The sequence below is a fragment of the Drosophila ananassae genome, chromosome 3L (genome assembly GCF_017639315.1).
Source record: "Drosophila ananassae strain 14024-0371.13 chromosome 3L, ASM1763931v2, whole genome shotgun sequence".
NCBI classification, from domain to species: domain Eukaryota; kingdom Metazoa; phylum Arthropoda; class Insecta; order Diptera; family Drosophilidae; genus Drosophila; species Drosophila ananassae.
Genome location: NC_057929.1, coordinates 18,507,856 through 18,528,559, shown reverse-complemented (window position 1 = coordinate 18,528,559; position 20,704 = coordinate 18,507,856). Strand labels below are relative to the sequence as shown.

The window sequence follows — 20,704 nt, the reverse complement described above, 5'->3', positions numbered from 1 at the left end:
TTAATAGACGTAATGGGTTAAGCGTGGAAGGAGATAAAAGTCTTTATTAGTACTTATAGCTCCAGCATCCACTGGCCCGGGTAATCTTCGCTGGCAGCCCCGTTTATTGAGACATAATTAGTTCGGGCTTAATTAAAAAGTTTTCCGAACACAAACTTTTCTTCGCCGCCCGAAATCTTCATATCCCAATCCGAGGAGCCTGTGGCAGGATACTTACATATTGTGCCCGCCTGGGCGTGAGCCTCGAACACAAATATCGAGGACAACTCCCTCTTGATACTGGTCGAGAGGTGCGAGAGGGCGGCGATGTGGACCAGCTCTTCGAAGACCAGTTCCAGCTCCTCAGAAGTTCGTTCGTGTGACCTACGTGGGAATTATATGAAAAATATCAATATTAACTCATTATTTATTCTTTATAGTTCTTTGTCCATTCGTTAGTAAAATTTTTTATGTATATATACAGTCATCATACATAAAATTCGTTGAATTTTTAAGCTTCTTTCATCATAATGGCTCCAAAGCCTTAAATAATTAAACTAATTAAACTATAAATAATTACTATGTAAATGATAAGTGCCAATTATTGGAAATAAAGCTTTTGAATACTTTTTTAAATTACCTATTTTAAGTCTATTTAAGAGATTTTTTATTTTATCATCGAAATAAAAACAATAAGGATATAAAACTCGACTACCAGTTCTTCAAATCCTGTCCTTCAAAAACGTCATAATAAGGGCAAAAATAATTCATTATATAGACTCTTAAAAAGGGGAACCTTTAGAAGAGTATTTATATTTTAAATTTACCTAATTCTAAAGATTTCTTTTTGAATTTGTACCAAGTTGTACATTTTTAACGAAGTCCTTAAGAATGACACTATTGCATGAGGCCTATAAACTCTATATTGTAGGCAATCTTTTCGAAAACATAAATAATGACGGAAAAACTACCGGAAATTAAAGTAATGCCCGTATGCCAGACCTGGAAGCTTTAATAGCACTTTAAAGGCGGAAAATTTCAGTAACTTATTCAATGCTATGTTATTTAATGCCAGATCCCCAGCTCTATTTTGACCAAAATCCTCCAGATTTTGGATAGTACTTACGGTTTTCGCAATATCATGCGCAGCGTGGCATCCGGACCGCGCTGGAAGAGAGCGCTCAGTGCCTCGCGGATGTGCTCGTTGGCTGCTCCGATGTCCTCCGCCTGGGGGGCGCCTACAGCTGCTGCTCCGCCCTCCTCGTCTATACGGAAGCGGTACAGAAAGCACTTGTCCTTGAACGGCTGCTCCTTGTTGACTGAGGAATCGCATGAGAAATTGCATTTGGGGCAAGTGTGTGGAAGTAACGAGGAGCAGTCAGCTTACCGTGTGAGAGTACTCCCTCCTCGACGAGGGCCTGCCACATGCCCGCCGCCTGGGCGCGGGTGTGAACGATGGGCGAGAGGTTGACCAGCCAGTCGACGAGCTCGGTGCCGGGGGCGCACTTCCGTATTAGCTTTCCGGAGACCTGTGGCAGGGCAGCGAGTAATTAGCATCGTAAAGGACCTGGATTCGGCTCGCACTCACCTTGCGATCCTTCAGACAGCTGGAGTTGTCGGCGACGAGTAGGGTGCGAAGGGCCCAGCCCATGCGGCTCATAGCAGGACTCGGCGTCTGGAAGGGGACGTAGATGTTAGAATCGCGATTTAAAAACTTGCCCAAGCGTCAAATCCAGAAGCCGGAGAACAAAGTCCTCTGCCGGGACGCACTCATGAATAACACATAAATATTTTGTAATTCCCTTGACGGCTCCTGGAGCAGCAAATTAACTCATTTGTCGTCGTTAATGTCAGGACATAACATTTATAATATTTATGTGAGTTTCATGGTGAGTTTTTGGGAGCAGCTCACCTCTGTGATGGGCAGTGCCGGGTTGGGGTGGTCCGGACTGAGGGGGCGTTTGGTGGGGGATGTGGCTGCGGCAGCTGTTTGCACGCCAGGACCAAAACCTGGAAGGACACCCGGACGCCCGGAGCAGTTGTTTTTTAATTAATATTATTCCGAGCGATTGCATTTCATATTCAATCAATGGGCGTCTTTGGCAGCATATTCCGATATTTAATTGCTTAAATACCATTTGTGATTGATGGTGCAAGGAATGTGTGCTTCAGTGCCCGGGAATGTATGTACAAAGGATATTGTGGCTTATGTGTGTGAGCTTGTGCGACGCTTGTGGAACTATTCATATTGAATTCGGTATTGATTTATAACAAATGCCTTTCCAGGCTCTCGTTTAAAAATCGTCCTACAGCAGTAAGTTTCGGTTACTGTTGCGGTTTTCTTAATTTAATCAAGAATATTTTATAGAAATTTATTAATTTCTTCCAGGTATACAATAAGAGAACTTCAAAGTCTTAAATTTTCTGACCCTTTTTATGGTTTGAAAACTTATTATTTAACAAGTCTATTTAATCCTATTTAACATGTTCAAGTTTAAACACTTAATCTGTTGATTTTTATAAACAAATGCAAAAACTCTTCCCCTATTTATGGATTTTTTTAGAAAAAACACATTTGAAAAAAACATTTAAATTAAACAAATGTATCTGCGAAAAGTCATGTCATTCAGAGGTATTTATTTAATAAATATATTGAATAAATAAATGAATAAATAAATTATAAATAAAATCTATTGTTGACATATATGTGGATTATAGAAAAAATACCGATTGATGAATATGAATGAAGAATATACATATTGACTCCGTGACATGTGATAAACACATAGATATGGATTGCAGAAATACTTTTTCTTCAGTTTGAAATCATAAAATCAGATAAAACTATGGTGAAGATTATTGAATATAAACTTAGAGTCTTCCAAAGCAGTAAATAAATGTCAATTTAAGTTATGCATAAAAGCTTATATTTTAGTTAAAAAGTAAAAACGTTAGTATATACATAAATATTTCACAAAAAGTTGAATTAGTCTTGAAAGACCCCTTGTACTTATTTGTTTGGCCTGCACTACTGGCCATGTATATCATGTATATTAAAATTGCATAAATTTGAGGTCTGATGCAAAAAAATTCCATGTTTACTTATTTTTGTGCAACTTTTTTACATGTTGAGTCACTTTAAGGCAGAACAAACATTTAAGACACATAGTCGAACACGATATAGCCATTGTTTAAATGCTATGGTGTTCTATAGTTAAATAGTATTGTGATATTTAGTTCATCCAACTGCATAATTAAAACGCGGCTACCTCCGGGTGGACACTTACCGTTCTTTAGCTTGCAATTGGTGAAAATGTCATTCATCAACTCCTTGTTTTTCTGCAATTAAAAGCGTTAATGGCCATTAGTGAGGTTCAGAGTCTGGGTCTGGTTTGGCTTTGTTTTGTGGTGTTTTGGTTGTGCGCCTCGTGTGCGTGTGATAAGTGCAATGGTGCAATGGATGGCGGATTCCAATTACGTTGCTCATTTCAAAGGCCGTCGACTGCGGACGCACTCGCCCCCGCTCCAGCTGGCGTCGCAGCTTGACGGCGGCGGAAGTGGCTCCGGCTCCGGCTGTGGCCACTGCGGCTCCCATCCCAGTGGCTTCCTGTCGCTGCCTCTGCTCCAGGCCCTCGCCCTCTCCTAGTCTCGGTGCCAACCTGCCACGGTCGGTGCTGCGGCGACGGTACCGGAGCAGGAGGACGTGGGGCGTGACGTCGTCGCTGGCCACAAACTGGGCGGACCAGCGCTGCCGGCTAGCGGACATGGGTTACTCTCGCCCGACCCGAGTTCGCGACACGTTGCTGGAGTCTTCTGCCGTAATTACTGTCAGGCGTTTCTTCGCAAACTGATAAAAACAGTTTGGCGTTGACAAATGCCCGAATGCCTCTGTCGCCTCTTGCTTTTTGCCACTGCTTATCAGCCTCGAGGGTTGTCGAAGCCCTCGATTCTGTTTGTAGTTCATAGCCAAACAGTTAACCCCTTGATGGCACAAGTTTTTTTCAGGACTAGGTTAAGGGAATATGAAATCTTGGTACTTGGATAAGAAAAGACCAGATAGGAAGCAGCTATAACTAAAGCTTCTACTTGAAGTTAAAAATAATACAATTCTGGGGAATTTTTCGTTACTGAAATTGGAGCCCGCAATGCATGTTTGTTCGTCACTGGAAGGTGACCTCGTCATGGTATTTTTCTATTGGATTTATATAAAGACAGGTTTAAATCTTACTCTGTGAAACTAAATAGTTTGAAAATAACTATTTAGTTTGCGTATCTTGGGTATAAAGTTTTAAAATTAAAACTAGTTACTTGAGCATAAGTATGTGTCAAACAACAAATATGTCAGATTAATAAAAAATAACAAAAATCAAAAATCAATTATTTAATTGTGGAAACGATTAACGCTTATACAAGTGAGATTGTTTTCGCCACCAGCACATACTTGGCATTTAATGTGCCTTCGTCACTCTAAGATTCCTCTTCAAAAGTTTTTTTATTGAATATTTTTATGAAAAATGTTTAAAATACTAATGATGTCTAATGATGTTTCCTAAGAAAATAAACTTAAGAAGTATTTATAGCTTTTTTCAGATACCTCATACGTTATTTAGGTCCTTGAGTAAGATTTTTGAAAGTAAATTGCCAAAGATGGGTTAAGTGCCACCCAAAGAGCCTGACAACTCTCGAAACTCTGACTGCTGATAAGCGACAATCGTCGAGTTGGCGTCGTCTTCGAGGCTAATTAAACTCACTTTGCTTATCAAACGCACAGCGGGTCGAATCCAGAACCACCCACTGGGCGAGGGCGAAGGCGAGGGCGTGGGTGGAGCCAGCTGACGGGGTAGATGGAGGGGGAGCTCCGAGAGACCTTCGCCTTGGAGGCGAGTCACAGTAATTGAACCGTGATGTTTGTTCCCATGCCAAGCCAGTTTGCATCGGTTTTCAATGTTTAATGATGCGAGTCCCTCAGAGGTCCCTCGCTTTGATCAAGGCGGAATGCGAATAAGACCAACACTTTTTCCGGGAATTAATTTAAATCTCTTCAGTTTCAAGGTCTGCCCTTTATGGAGATAGTCTGACACCTGGGAGCTGAAGCACTTTTATCACAAAGTGAGGGAGAATAGAGCTATTCGTTATTATATTTATTTAAACGCGTGGAAGAAAACAAGTTTCCTAGAAAAAAGAAATATAAATCAAAGTGAATTTGTCTGCTGGAAAGTATTAAGTTCTTCCATTTCTTGCCAACACAACCAAAAGGAAATCGTTTCAATCAAAAAGAGGAACCGAGTCGAGGTGCTCGCAAGAAATTGAGAAGTAAATCCCATGTTTTAAGAAGTGTGTTCAATGAAATTGAAGTTTATCCATGCACAGTTGATGATGCACTGTGATGAGTAGAGGGAGCCTAGGCTGAGGAGCCTGGCATGCCCCATCTACGCAGAGTACCTATTGGTGGCATCAACCCGTATGGGGCCCCTCGTGGGTTCACATGTGCAACTTGCGTTTGTGCATAAATAAATACAGCCACGACCATGAACATGCAACTGTGCATGCCGCAGAGCTCTCCGCAGAGCTGGCTGGAGAATTTATTGCTTATACCACATGTTTAGCGACGGGTCGGTTGCATCAGCGGCCAAAAATTAAATGCAAATGTTTGGCCATCAAATCGCATTGAGAGGCATCCGAGGCATTCCAGGCAGGACTATGGGCCATGAGCAATCCCAACAAAGTGAGTAGTCCTCCGGAATGAACTGCACTTTCGCCCAATCCACTCGCAATTTAAAATTCTTGTTGGGTAATTGGCAGCGATTCAATTGCAACATAAGTGGCTGCCAGTTACCAGTTGCAGGCTAGTTTGCAACTCACTTCTGTGCCGCATCCAATTTCGGGGAAATGAAACCGGCAATTAGCCCCGAACGCCCTTCCTCCCATGGGCCAAAATGCTTTCTCTGACATTTTCAATTTGCTCCGACAGAGTAAATATTTTCGCACAAATCAAACACTGGCAAGGACGACAGGTTCCCTGAACTCCTGAACTCCAGCAAGGAGTATCTTCTTTTACTCCTTTTTCAATTTTCCTTCCCCGATTTTATCGCATTTACGCAGTGCCACTGCTGACAATATTCCCCAGTCCGCATTTTTATGGCATTGCAGCCACCGGAGCACTGCTCCAGCTCCAGACCAGTGGCAGCTTCCACTTTCCCTCCATTGTTGCACAGTGCGTATACGTGACATGTGGTGCCCCGCTGTCGCAGCTACTTTGTTATCGTTCAGTTCCCAGCTCCCCCGGCCTTCCTGGCACTGCCTTTCGGGTTAGCCAATGTTGGCATAATGTTGCAAAATAGTATATGCCCCAATTTGTGGCTTGGCTTGTCAACCTCCCCCGCTCCCAGCCGACAAGGTAAACACACATCCATTCCATCCATACATTCATTCCTGCCCCGCTCGGGTTGTGCGTGTGTGGGTTTTTCGGGGCTGGGGCCCGGGGCTTATACCTTTTGTGGCTGCCGCAGGGACGACTCTGCCCCTGAATGGCATTGTTAGTGGGTTCTCAGAATTTAACACATAAATTCCTCGTTTGCATTCGCAGTCGCTTCCCACTGACAGAAATAAAGTGCGGGCTGAACCTCTAAACGAATTGGAATGCCTGACTGATTGGGGATGATTTAATTCCGGGACTACTATTCCCCGAGTGCACTCTCAGCCGATTGTGTGCGGGGCTCAAATATTTACTGTGTGGCATATGTAAGCCAAGTTGGGGTTTTCTGTTTCCAAGGACCTGCCTTGCGGCACGCCAAGCAAATACTTTCCCGCCCGGGGCTCCTGCCGGGCTATTTTCAATCAAAATTAATCATATTGTACGCAGCTGCATAATCTAATCGAAGTATCTGCTGGAGGATCCAATTACTTATCCCCCACCCAGCCCATGCGCTCGGAACTGGCTGAAAACATGCAACCCGCACATAAATGTTGCACTGCCATAAGCCCGTCGTTACACTCTAATGCCGCTTTCCGGCCGTAAACATAGACAAAGGGCCGACTACTTAGGCCCTGCTAGGATCCTGGCCTAATTCCCCAGTCCCCGGCAAAGCCAAAGCACTTAACACAAAGGGCTCCTCTGGGCCGAAAAGGCATGTGCTCGGGCTCATTCCTGGAACTTCATTAGCGAAAAGCCGCCAGGCGGGCAGGAGGCTATCCTCGTATATCCTGGCTAGCATCATTAAAGGTTAATTGAAATTTTAATTAAATATTTTTGACAATGATGCGAGCATTCCGCGAGCTCCCCACATTTCTGCATATCATTTCCGTCATTCGAGTGGTCAGGGGGCGGAGATACTCCCCTCCTTTAACCAGAGTCCTTGGAGTGTGATCGATCTGAGGCGAAATATCTTGAGTCATCGCCAGAGCACTTACCTCCCATATGAGTCGAAAGTCCTGCTGCTCCACTCGCAGCAGCTCGCAGGTCGTCTTCGTCACCACGGTGCTGTCGCGCGGCAAGTCGTGAAGTACGGACTCTCCGAATGTGGCACCCACTCCCAGGTTGCACAAGGTAACTGAGCTCTGCAAATAGAATAGAAATAATATTAAATTAATTAATTATTTAGTTGCCAAGATTATGCATCATGATTATAAGCATCAGATGTATAAATTAAGGTTTCAGTTTCAAAAAAATATTTCCATTTCCGAGCCGTTTGTCCGCAAAATTAAGTGAAACTTTCTTCTGAGATCTATACGATTTGGCGAAATACACATACATATATAAAATTTAACCAAAAAGTTTTGAAAACTTGAAAAGATTATCAATTCGATTCCTCAAACTGAGCTGTTAGTTTCGACCTCACCTCGGAGAGTCTTGAGTAAACAAATTTAATTAGTAAATTACGCTTTGCTGAGTTTGGGAAACCTGACTAAGCTTAGAGCTGATTCGTTTGTGCAACTTCCTCATTTGTGGCATCTTTAGGCGTGGTGGCAGTTGCCACAGTTGACGCAAATCGCTGCAATTTGTTTCAGGCGGAAGATGCAGCGCGTTGCCCACCAAACCACGGACCGGGAAACATGAGTGCGACCCAAAAGAAAAGAGAACACCAAGGAAACCCTTTTTTTTAAATAGAATCGAACTCTATATACCCTTAACTTGAGATGTTTTTTCACATTATACCATAAATGACTTTATTAGAAACTAACCTTCTAACCTTCTAGAAGGAAACGGAAAACATCTACTCAAAGTAACTAATGCTGCAACACTACTGGAATTTTTGAAAAAATTGTTTACAAACTTCTTGGAAACCCCTTTTTAAGAAAGTAAGATGCCCCCTTTTAAAGTATATTGGACGGGAAAGTCGGAAATGAAGCTCCACTGTCCCCGAATGCAATAAGCAAAGCCCAGGGCCAAAGTGTCCCAACTGCAACATCGCAATGACATTTTCAATTGCAGAGTCCGCCAGGCGTCTCATCTGCTGCCGCCTCTTGTTTGTTGTTCGCTGTTTATTGTTTGTTGTTTGGTGTTTGTTTTCCCACCCAGAGTTCTGGGTTCTTGGCCCTAGGGGGCTCCCAGCCTCATTCCAGCGAGCCACAAGAAGCGAGCCCTGCCGTGTAATTGGCTTAACGAGAAATGCCGGCGACCGCAGAAATTGTTAAACTCGTATTAGCCGTGACGGCTTTCTCGTACTCGTACTCGCACTCGCACTCGTAGTTGGGCATGTGTGTGCTTTCACAGTTATTACACTTCACAAAGACCATAAAATATACTTTAATTAATTCGCGCTTTGTAATTACGATTGCTTACGACTTTGGGCAGCAACAGTTTTGGGGCACCTCCGGTGGCTGGGCCCTCGGAAGCTTGATTCGCTTTCCTCGCTGATTTATTGCGACTGTTGTTTCTTGACAAGCGTCAAAAGAGTCGCCCCCCTCGGCCCCGGCCACATTAAATTTGATTGCTTTCTAATTTATTGCAGCATTAACAGTTGACCCACAGACCCAGAAATGGCGAGGAAGCGAACTCGGCCGGAGGGCTCAGATTTGTCCACGAGCACTTCCCTTTTGTAATTTCCTTAAGCGGCCCAGAATTGAATTGAATTTGCCGAAAGAATAATATTTGGGGCCCTGGCCGGTCGTGGGAGTCTGCCAGTTGGCCAAACAAACCTGCAGGGGCGGACTGGGGCTTTAAACTCGAGTAGGCAGTAGGAAGTGTGAAGAAGTGGGGGAAGAGTCTCCATCGGATTTGAATGAGACAAGTCTTTGTGGGGGACATGACAAAGTTTGTCTGAAACCTAGAGGCTTAGTGGCTTTAGATTAGAATAGTCTATTATAAACTTAATTACAAACGCAGATATTAGATGACCGATCTATATCCGATTTCTCTTTAAGTTATAATCATTATTCCAGCCCAAAGTAGACCCAAAGGCCAAAGTTATGTCATAAAGTTATGAATAAATTGTATCGTAAATTGGGCATTCATCCCTTTGATCCGGCTCTGATTGTTCTCCGGATGGTCTCCGAGAGGCGGCAGTGAAAGCGAATGCCTGGAAGCCATTCGGGCCTAGCCGTACATTGTCACACTATTTTATGGCCAACTTGCTCCCCCGGATGGCTTTCGGATTCATAACCGTCACGTACATTCGGCTTGCCACCGGATCTTTTACGTAAAAGCGGGGAGGGGCAGTGCAATGCTTTACCTTTGCATAATGTCGCGTTGATTGCTCCACGTTGTACGTACAACTGCGACGAAATAGCATTTTCCTCTTTGTCTCTCCACTCACTCACTCACTTCTTGCCGCACTTGAATGGGTTGGTTTTTTGCCGATTTTGGCAGCGATTTTGCATAGTCGGGCTGTCAGATTGCCAGGCGGCATTTGAAAAGGCTCAGAAACAGTGCCCCAAATGCGTGCAAGTCGTGGCGATGTTTTTTGCGACACCAGTGTCTGATTGCGGGCCGGGGACGTGAGGTCGCAGAGACCGCGTTAACCAAGTTAAAAGCGAACAATTTGGCCAAACACTTGCTCCCCAGCTGCCATTGATAAGCGACTTGGCGGCGCGTCTTCCCCGACTTCAATTAGGAATTCTTTTCGGTTCTCGGCGCGTACCACTTTGATTGGGTCACTTGCATCCGTCAGATACTTGTGGACTGGAGCCGCCGTTCGCCGCCGAGTCGCGAGTCGAACTGAAACCCAAGCTGAGGCTGCTGCCACAAAAACTCAGCAGAGCCGGTTGCATGTTCCGCAGCCCACACTCCGGGCTTTGTGCAACTCTCTGTTGAAAGCTGCTGGAGTGTGAACGGCGGCTTTAGTATCTGCCAGTCAGGGAGGTGCCAAGAGTTTGCATTTTGCGGATGACAACCCAATCGAGCTGTTTGTTGAAATCGGGGGACATGGTATTTTCCATCTGATAATAAATATTTTTTTTTGTCATCATGTTAGGCGCTTTCTTATCCTCTCTAGTTGCTACCAAAAACATCAAGTTCTTAACCGAACGCATACACAGGTAACTTTAGAAATATCTATGTGTATAACACATATATGTAGATTGTAGGTACATTTTAAGAGAATTCTAGTCTAGGTGATAGCCCATAGAGTAAGGAAACAGTAAGAGAAAAGGTGAAAAATTTCATTTTAAGAATTTACTTGGATAAACATTATTTAATTGAATACTGTGTAATGCTTGCATATTCTATTCATCTTTTTAAGGCAGAATAAAAGCCAGAGGAAAGGCCTTTCAGCCTTAAACAAAATGTAGCACATCGCAGTTTCAAAAGAACCACAGTATTTATTTTAACATATTTTTAAATATTGAAAGAAAAAATGAAAACTCTGTGAATAATGCAAAAACTGGAAATAATAAAAAGAAAAAGGTACTTTGTTTGTTAAACTTTAAAATTTAAAATTTAACATTTTAACGCACATAATGTTCCACATTGAAAAAATGTCATTTTTTTTTAAATTTTTTTGTAAAAAATAAAGTGTGTTTTTGCATGGTGTCCTGCCACATACATATTTATATTTTACATATTTTTTTTTCGGAAATGTTTTATCTTTAAAGTTCTTCCCATCACCTATCTGTTGCCTGTTTATGATTGCAAACAATGCAATAAATATAATTTTTAAAGAATTTAAGTAATAAAAAGACTTAAATCATAACATAGATGTTTGTGCTACCAATTTATTTTAGCCAGGGATCACTAACCAATGATTATTGTTATGATATTTATAATTATGTATTAATATTTATTTTTTGCTTAGAAAATAAGAAAATAGTCATTTTATATAATAATTTTTATATATTATTTTATATGTTATTTTATAAATTTTTTTAAACTAAAACTCTCTATTTAATTCAAGTATACATTATCAGCATTTGTATTAAAAGTTTTGGAATTTTAATTAAGCTAAAATTGTAAGTGGTACTCGAACTTTACGAAATGTAAGGAATAGAAAGCTTAAATAAAATGAATTTAAAGTTTAAACGTTTCATTAAACATGAAGTTTAAAGGAAAGATGACTTGAAAGTTCCTATTAGATTAAACATTTTTTTGCAAGAACCAAACATGTATGTAACTTGCCAACTTTTTTCAACATAAAGCTCTTAAAGCATTAAAAATTTGCGAAGTACTTGCTCCCAGCTAGAAGGACCATTTTCAAATCCCCTTATGAGAACACTCCTCTGGGAGGCGAATAATAGCATTTGAAACTTGAAATGCAGGTAAAAAGCTCTTGTATAAAATTTTTGGGGCCCTGACAGTTTTTGTTCTCTGTCATGTCTGACGCATGCAATTAATCCGCGGCCAAGACCAGCTCATGGCCACGTCCGCTTCAGCTTCAGCTTTAGCGTCCGTGTCCATGATAGTGTCCATGTCCAAAGGGGCATTGTGATAGCGATAGTGAAACCGAACCCACGTGCATCATGCTTGTTGGCCAAATGGTCGGAATGTCGACTTTTTGTTCGCCGCCGCGCTTGGAAAACTTTTAACGCACATATGAGCACGCTTCCGTCCGTTGCAAGTGTTGTAGTGGTTGCAGTTGCAACAACAATTCGTTGCAGCTGTTGGGGATATGTGGCAGCTAGTATCGCATTGCAGGCGGGGGGGGGGGGGGCCCTGGCCAATTCCGTTGGGCAAACAAGGATGTGGACTTAGCTTTGGGCGCTGGCCGTGCGAGTCACTTGTTTTGATGGCGCCCGGTGCTAATGGAATTTCAGATGAGCTGCCGTCCGGGCGGGGATTTGAAAGTTTAGCACCAGATTCCGGAGAAGTTGGTTGGGCCGGAGCTTTAAATAGCCAAAATACTCCATTGTTCGGGTTGAATAACCTTGACACTTTTTCGCTTTTGTTGCGCGCTTGCCAGTCCGGTAATTAAATGTGTTTCGCCCTCCCATGGCGGCCCAAGTCAATGACTGCTCGCAGAAAGCAAAAAGCGGCCAGCACATTCCCCATTAATCCATAAACTATTTGTTTTCGGCGCGCTAAGGTGCACAAACAAATCGCAATTCACGAGCAGGCAGCCCGATTGTTTGTCTAATTAATTATGCTAATTGGGTTATAATCTATTAATAGGCATAACTGCATTCTTTTGCGGTCAGTAATTACTAGCAACCTGCCAAGGGTCAGCGGAAATGTGATTAAAATTGAAATTAAAATATAGAAAAAAGGGAGCAACTTCAAGGCCATTAAAGCTGCAGCGTGAGAGCTCAGAGCGGCGTTATTTTAATAAAATTGCATATAATTACGTGAAGTCATATTCGCACAACCGTTAGAGTCGCTCTCAAATTAAGCCGCGGCATTTCCAGGCCCGCCCCAGCTGCACTTGCCTCACTTTCCACGCGTTGCATGGGCCGGGGGCATTAAACAAACATTTTCCTACGCGCATAATTAAAAAGCGCATGTGATTTCGGATTAAAGTCCAAACTGTCGGGCAGACGCCTGCACAGTGTAATCTTTAAATGCAGAAAGAGTTTCTATTTCAGAAAAAGGCTAAAGGAAAATGCATATGAGTGGCAGGATTGGTTGCTCGAATTCCGGAAATCCTTGACGTGCCATCAGCAGAGTCCTCCCGCCTGCAATTGTCAGGCAATTTCGTTCGACTCTCAAAGGATGCAGAAAGCCAAGAATTTCGCCAGGAGGTAAGCAGATAAAATAGTTTCGCAGAAGCATTCCAGATGCAAGACTTCAATCTTTCAATCAGTCTGGATGCTAAAAGCACACAAAATAAGATGGAATGGCTTTGGTCGACTGTGTGATACCCGGTACTTGGAAGTAAGTCTTAAGACTTAAGGCAAATAGCTTATACAACTCTCAACCTATACCTTGGAGTAGCAGCCACAAGTATTGGAATAAGTTACAATAAAGTATTTTAAAGTCATGCATTAAGTCATAATACCATGTCGGACTTCGAAGACTGTCAAACACGCTTTTGTCATTATTTTGTTGCCAAACACACACACTGTTTAGCCAAACACAATTAGCCAACTCGAGTTGCATGCTCCACCGCCATATTTTAATTTGGGGTTTCCATTGTTACGGTTGAGCAACCCTAACGAGTGCGGCGTGTGGTACGCAAATCATCCGGGCGTCTGGGGATATTAATTAATTTGCCTCGCTGCTCGCCGCTCGGTGCTCGGTGCTATGTGCTCGGGGAAGAGTCGTTGACTTTGAAGAGCCGATGACTGGGCAGGTAACACTGAAGATGTAACCGCGAAAGTGCCATTGCACCTTAACAACTCGAGAGGAAACTCTTTCAGCCAACTAATTAACATTCCTAGATTATATTTACGAATATGGCATTCACAAGATGGCTTAACAATATCATGGTAACGTAGGGCAGAACTATCGGTGTTCAGACGCGTTCCACTCTCAAGTGGATGCCACCAATGGTGCCCAGCACAATGGACATGGGCGTGTACTTGAGGGGTATCTCGGTCTCGTCGCAGAGGGAGAACCGGAACTTGTTGATCAGCTGGGCCAGGCCGATGCGGACTTGCATCTGGCCAAAGCGCATTCCAATGCAGTTGCGGGGCCCATCGCCGAAGGGCAGCCACTCCACGGAGTCACGGGCGGCCACTTTTTCCGCCGAGAACCTCTCCGGATCGAAGGTCATCGGGTCCGGGTAGAGGTCCTCGTCGCGGTGGTAGGCGCAGGCCGGAATCAAGATCTGGGTGCCACTCTGAATCACCAGGTTGGGGTGTCCGGGCACCGTGTAGTCGTCGAGCGCCTTTCGCTCGAGGTGGGGCACGAGGGTGTACAGCCTCAGAGTTTCTGTTCGAGGGGAAGCTGTGGGTTAGTTGCAAGTCCACTTTGGGAAGCCTGGGCACAAACCTGAGATGACCTGGTCCAAGTAGCGCATGTCCTTGATGGCTTCGTAGGTCAGCTTTCCCTCGTGCTGCTCGAGCACCGACTGGACCTCGCTCCGCAGCCTGTCCTGGATGTCCTGGTTCTGGGCGAGCTCGTACAAGCAGTAGCTCATGGTCGAGGAGGAGGTCTCGAAGCCGGCCACGTAGAAGACAAACACCTGGGCGGCCAGCTCACCGATGTTCATGCCCTCGATGACATCGCCGTTCTCCAGGGTGACCTTGCCCTTCTGCTTCAGCTCGATAAGCAGGTTCATGAAGTCGCTGCGCTTGAAGTTCTCCTTCTCCCTCAGGGCAATCGTGTCATTGACCAGCCGCATGAAGAACTGGTGCACGTCCTCGGGCATCATCCGCATCCGCAGCCGCCTGGCCAGCTTCGGGAAGCTGAACTGGAACATGGTCAGCAGACGGCCGTGCCTCAGCTCGGTGAACACCTTCTGGCCCATTGTGCGGAAGTCGGAGACGGGGTTGCTCAGGGTGCTGCACTCGATGCCGAAGGCGCAGTTGCCGATCACGTCGGTGGTGAACCTGGCCATCAGGTCCTTGATTTCCAGCACAGCCCCGCCCTGCGAGGCGGGCACCTGGCTGGTCATCACCTTCACGAACTCCTCGGACACCTTGATCACGGTGGGGAACATGAACTTCATCTTGCCGGAGGTGAAGGTCGGCGAGAGCCTCTGGCGCATGTCCTTCCACTTCTTGCCGTCCAGGTTGAACAGGTGCTGGGTGAGCGGGTCGTCCCGCTCGTTGTGGAACTGGCCTCTGTCTGTGAAGTTTGAGAAGTCCTTGATGAGAATGTTCTTGGCCAGCTTTGGGTCCACGATGAAGGCCGCCGGCTTGTGCAGGAAGTAGAAGCCCACGAATGGGTTTCCAGTCTTCCGGTACTTATTGTAGTAGTCGATGAAAATGTTGTGCATCACGCGGTCCTTCCGGAAGCCGACCATGTTTCCGTAGATCAGATGGGGGGCATCGTGGGGCACTCCGCGGCGCGTCCAGTAGGTGAAATTGCGGTGCAAGACATACGCTAGGAGCGAAACGATCGCGATCACCAAGTAGATTAGAACAAACATCTTTACGCTTTTTCGATTAGACCTCGTCGCGCTCCAACAGCGACTACTTTGTGACCAGCGCTTTTCAGGCTTTTTATGGGAACGGCGAACCGGAGAGACCAGTGCTTGGCGGGTGTTTGGAGTGATCAGCATGACTGGTCGATTCTTTAGCAACTCTCATGATTACTAAGTAGCTGGCGATAAGGAGGCACTAGCTCTCGGAAGCCTAGCACAACTTGTAAACACGGAGCACGCGTTCTAAGAGCACCTCCAGCAAGAGCCTCCCCAGCTCTCTTGCCGCTTTCAGCTCCACCGCTCCTGATCAAAATATAAACAAACCGATAACAGGTTTTTGTTATTAAACAAACTGTCAGTTAGTTAATGGCGCTATGATAATGATTTACATATCTTGGACTTATTCGAGCTATCTGCCTCAGAGATAGTGGAGGGTGGGGCTTATAGACCCCGCCGTCTGGGGAATCAGCGCCACGTTAACACAACCTCTTTAGTCGACAGCCTGATTACGCTCTTGGTTAACCGGCGGGAAAGTCGCCTCTTCGGCGGATATACAGTAAGCCGATTAGGATGTGCATTTGCCTGGCTTAGTCCCCTTCCCAGCTCGAGCCCCTCCAGGGTGGGAGGCTAACACGATTATAGCGGATTTCTTCGCTCCAATTGACGGAGCGAATGCCCGCCAGAAAGCACTGTTGACCTTGCGCATCACTTATCGCAAGTTGCAAGAATTATTGGCATTGCCTTGTCCTGGAGAGCTGGCAAGAGTCCTTGTCGTGGAGTGTCCTTAGCTGTCATTGTCTTTTAGTGCCCTGCCTCCTGGCTTAGACCTGCATATGTGTAGGGGCGGAAGACTGGATGTCATCGGTTTTGCACCAGACCCCCTGCTGCATCTGAGCAACGGATTGGATTTTATCCGCTTCTCAAATTCGAAGTCCTCCCAATCTGACCTTGAGACGTCGCCCGGGCGACCTCGTCCCACATGCGTCACATTGTTCTCCAGGCCCTCGTATCAAGCATTAAGTGTCGCTGGGAATGCAGCCGGCGAACAATGCGTGGCGTGGAACGAGGTGTTCTCGGCATAATGAAGTGCCCAGAAAGAAGCACGGAATGCACCGGGGAGACGGATGGCCACAAAAACTAGATTGCCCCCACTCGCTGCACTTATGCGCTATGCGCTGAATAAAAATGCAAATCTAAATGCGGCTAAAGAGCAAAAAAGCGGCCCAGGAGAAGCCGCGCACTCACAAAAGATTCTTCAAGAATCCGCTCGAGGGTTCTCTAAGCCGACATCTGACATGGCTCGGATGAGGCCCAAAGCTGTTAATGTTGTTGCTGATGCTGCTGCTGCTGGTGTTGCCGTCTCGGAGGAGACAGCTTGGCTAATTACAGATGCTGCTGAATCTGGAGAATTGCATGTAAACAGTTGGCTAATTGTTTGCCCTGCCAGGGTAAGGGCTGGCGAGGTGCCGGGTCTCGGGTCTCGGGTCCCGGGACCCGACGAAGACGTCTCTTTCAAATGCAAATGCCCTGCGAACGGAGGAAACACCGCCCCTTGGGAATATTTTGTTCATGTCGCTGGATGGATGTGCGTGTGCCTCGAATAAATTAGTTTTATTTGTGTCTGGATGTCGGGCAATCTAAACAAATCGTGTGGCAGAGCCGGGCTTGTGCATTTCCTGTGAGGCGACAAAATGATGTCGCCCGACGTGTGCGCGTCTGAAGATACATTATGTAAATCGCAATAAGAAGCTAAATCGGAAAACGGGTCTGGTCCACCCGAAATCGGAGGCTGGAGCGGAAGGGGTGACTCAGCTGAAGGCAAACTCGGAGCAAGCAAAATCGTTTACATCAATACAAAGCGACTAAATAAATGTGGGGCTTAGTCGTAGCTTAAATACACTATTTTGAAAAAGTGATACAAGCTACGGATGCTCGATAGTATCAAATATGTTGGGCTTTCGACTATGACATTAATTATATCCAATAACGATAGTCTTGATGTGTATATCGGCTCATGAAGCCCTGTTGGAGGCTATTCTCCTTAGGTATTTATAGCCCATTGACTAAGAACTTAAATGATTTTTATCGGAACCCTTAATATATCTCCTTTACAGCTCATTTAAGGCCTCAATGAAATCGGAGCACCCCAAGCCAGAGCATCAACGACTTCCCCTTGGCTTCCGTCCCAGACAGAGCCCGACCTTCCTCTGCAGTCATCATAGCTTCGATGATAAAATTATAATAACCTTTAAGCCGAGGGGGCGTGTAGGTGGGTTCAAGAAAAGAGATTCGCCCGACAGACAACGCAACAATTAAGGCCGCCCGAGGGAGCGCGAATAATTAGCCGGCAGGATTCAGCATTGTCACAGGATGACAATTCCTTGGGCGGGCTCCTCAGCTCGCCGGCTGACAAATCCATTGCAATCACAATCAGTGACAAGGAGGAGCCCTGATTGAATTTCTGGTTTGACAGATTCGAAGCCGTGATTGTCTGGCATGTGTGGCATCTGCTGCTGCTGCTGTTTTATATCGATTCCGGGCTGATTGTGCGTCAAGGGCTTTGTCTCTGGAGTTTCCCATCTGACGGGCTGTCGGGCTGTCGGGCTGCCTGGGCTCCGCATCTTGGCTTCCACTCCGAAGCCATAAAAAGCTCTCAGGCGAGATGCATTCAGTGACAAGTGCTGGGTCAATGTGTCAAAAGAGAAATGCCCGGCCAGACAGCCCAGTGACCAAGTTGCAAAATTGTTGATTTATGTTGCAGCCTGCCAAGTGAGTTTTATTTTTTACGGGAGGTGATAAAAAGCCCGCTCAGAAACGTCGGAAATATGTTTCCCCTTCCACTCCGCTCTGGCGGCACCACGTGGCTTTTACGCACTTTAAACCAAAATTGCCATTGTGCTCGGAATACAGAAGCCGAGCAACCGGGCCGGGCCAGAGCTTTGGGCAAATAAATGACAAAGCCATTTGTAATGAAATATTAAAGCCGACAATAAAAAGGAAGGGCTGTGGAAGGGGCGGCTGGCACAGCGGGAAATGGGCTAGAAAACATCAGCATAATACTTATTCATTATGCCGCTGGTCTAGGCGTGGGCGTACTCCTATTCCTAAAAGTATTCCTATACGGATACGGACTCGTGTATGGCCGCCCCGGGCGTAAACACAAATTTTATTGGACACACGGCGCATAAACATGATGCGGCATGGGGCATTAAGAACGGGGCACATGGCCCGGAGGATGGAGATTGGAATTTGGATGGTGGCTGGAGGATGGAGGCTGAATGCTGAAGGCTGATGGCTGGAGAAAAATCGATACATCCCCGACACACATGCAACTCCACTTCACGGTCCACGGAGTAAAGTATGCGTTCTTACGATGCAATTTAAAATGGATTAAAGCGAATGCATCGGAAATCGAAAATCAATTATAAATATTAATTATAAGCTTGTTCAATAGGAAGTAAATTCCATTCAACTACCGACAAGCAGCCACAAATAGTCCATACTTTGTTGGCCATGAAATGCCAAATCATGTTCCCCTTAAGGTCTTGAATGAGAAACCTTTTGAAGTTGTCACTTGGCTCCTTGCCGAGTTGCCAAACAAAATGTAAATTGGCCAAAACGCATGCCGGGCCAAGTCCTCAAGGGCTGGCCTCGAAAGTCGAACGGAATATGGTTTAACTCAATTCGGCACGCGAATCAGAACCCCACCAGATTTTTATTCTTTGATAAAAGCGAAAGTAAAAACCGAAAAGGCAACAAACAAGAGTCGCCGCCCACTCCACTTTCGGGCCGCCCACTCGCAATCAAATTGAAAATTCTCCATTGTGCAAATATTGATTTTGCTCGCTGCATAAAGTTTTATGCGCCGCGTCGCCCAAGGAGGGCGGCGGCGAAAATTTGCTTTTCTAATTTCCACTAGGATAAGCAAAAAGTTGGCAGCAGCGATTTCTCAGCCAGCCCAGCCCGCCACAAGTGTCTGGGGCAAGGCCGAGCAAGGCCGTGTCTTTGCTAATTCAACGCCTTCTGTCTGCCTGTCTGTCCGACTGTCTGTCGTGTTTTATTCTCTCCCGGCATATTATTTATGGTAATCGACATCAAATGCTGCCATTAAGCTTATTGCCATGGCAAGCGGTGGGAGCAAAAACGATTTCTTACTTTTTTCTAAAAATACTAAACCATCCACAAGTGCAAACTCGAGAAAACAAACTCTTGACTTCGAATTATTAAATACTCTAAGACTCTTATTATCTCTGCTCCCCATCAGGTAAGCGGAAGACCAAGCCAGGATAGAGCATTCAAGGGGCTTCCATAAAGAGCTCGAAACATGATATTTATATTTCTGCGATTTCTGATAAGGACACATCGACCAAAAAAGCCCTGTGTGGGCGATTGTTCATATTTGGCTTCTCTCGAGTTATGAATCGAATTTGCGAGTAGCACGTTCTCGGCCCCCTTACCCCAAGCTGGTCTGAGATGGAGGCCTGCTACTACCTTATCAGCAGATAATTTGCATAATTTAAAAATATTCTCTGAATCACGAGCACGCCTGAAAGACCTTCACACTCTCGTCCAATAAGCCCCGAGTAAGCGCTAATTGAATTATTATAAAATCATTGTTAATGGAAAACTCATGTGATTTATTGGGTTTTTGGCTTCATTTGCCGTTCTCAACTTATTTAATTACAAACTTTTGCTTGCAAATGGGAAGCGCTCCTCAACTTTCGAACCAGATGGCAAAACTTTGCGAAAATAGTGCGCTGATACCTGAAATAATACAACTGTAAGTTGAAAACTTTTTCCCATTTGTTTCCAGCCCTTTATGAATAAAATTTAAAAGGCGATCATAGCTGGCGTATATTTTTAAGAGCTTTATGCGTGTGTTTGTTTACAGCCCGGGATGAGTGACTTTTAACCTCCCACGCACCCTACACCCTCGTTCGAGCCATTAAAGAATATTAAAAGCACCTCGATCCACCTCGGGAGGCGGAGTTGCCTGTCGGGGTTCCCTCAGGTTCCCTGACACGCACACCGGAGTTATTGATCCATAAAAAGTATAAAAACACGAGAAATATTAGTATTTGACGGGGAAGTGGCTGTGGATGCGACGGGGAAATGGAACTGCAGTGTTATTATTATTAATCCAGTATGCAATCATGGAGAAGATACTGCCTACACTGCCACGGCACATTAAATAAGTATAATAGTGGGAACACTTTAAAAAACTTTCCACTAAATGGTGGAGTTAATAAATTTTCAAATACATTCAATTTAAAATCTCATTAAATAATTCATTTATTCGGTTAAGGCTGTTTTATTTACCAATATATGAT

At 45.0% G+C, this 20,704-nt stretch overlaps 2 protein-coding genes across 4 annotated transcripts in view; both read right to left on the bottom strand.

Moving 5' to 3' along the window:
* LOC6496625 (rap guanine nucleotide exchange factor 4) overlaps positions 1–20,704 on the bottom strand; it is a 42,293-nt gene that overhangs the window by 5,002 nt on the left and 16,587 nt on the right. The window contains exons 1-8 of one of the 3 annotated variants that reach the window (XM_014908410.3): positions 9,651–10,025; positions 7,390–7,536; positions 3,267–3,318; positions 1,892–1,989; positions 1,568–1,654; positions 1,367–1,508; positions 1,106–1,298; positions 218–363 (exon numbers count right to left, since the gene is read on the bottom strand). In XM_014908410.3, the coding sequence (XP_014763896.1) occupies positions 218–363; positions 1,106–1,298; positions 1,367–1,508; positions 1,568–1,654; positions 1,892–1,989; positions 3,267–3,318; positions 7,390–7,536; positions 9,651–9,710 (925 nt within the window). In that variant the 5' untranslated portion in view covers positions 9,711–10,025. Of the gene's footprint in view, positions 1–217; positions 364–1,105; positions 1,299–1,366; positions 1,509–1,567; positions 1,655–1,891; positions 1,990–3,266; positions 3,319–3,457; positions 3,900–7,389; positions 7,537–9,650; positions 10,026–20,704 lie in introns of those variants that run through there. The other 2 variants (XM_014908411.3, XM_001961250.4) reach the window with 2 other exon arrangements.
* LOC6496624 (cytochrome P450 6a2) lies at positions 7,390–15,445 on the bottom strand. The gene is made up of 3 exons (XM_001961249.4): positions 14,279–15,445; positions 10,059–14,218; positions 7,390–7,536 (listed from the first exon to the last, which is right to left on the bottom strand). Exons 1-2 carry the CDS (start codon positions 15,378–15,380, stop codon positions 13,800–13,802), a joined length of 1,521 nt encoding a protein of 506 aa, XP_001961285.3. The 5' UTR covers positions 15,381–15,445; the 3' UTR covers positions 7,390–7,536; positions 10,059–13,799.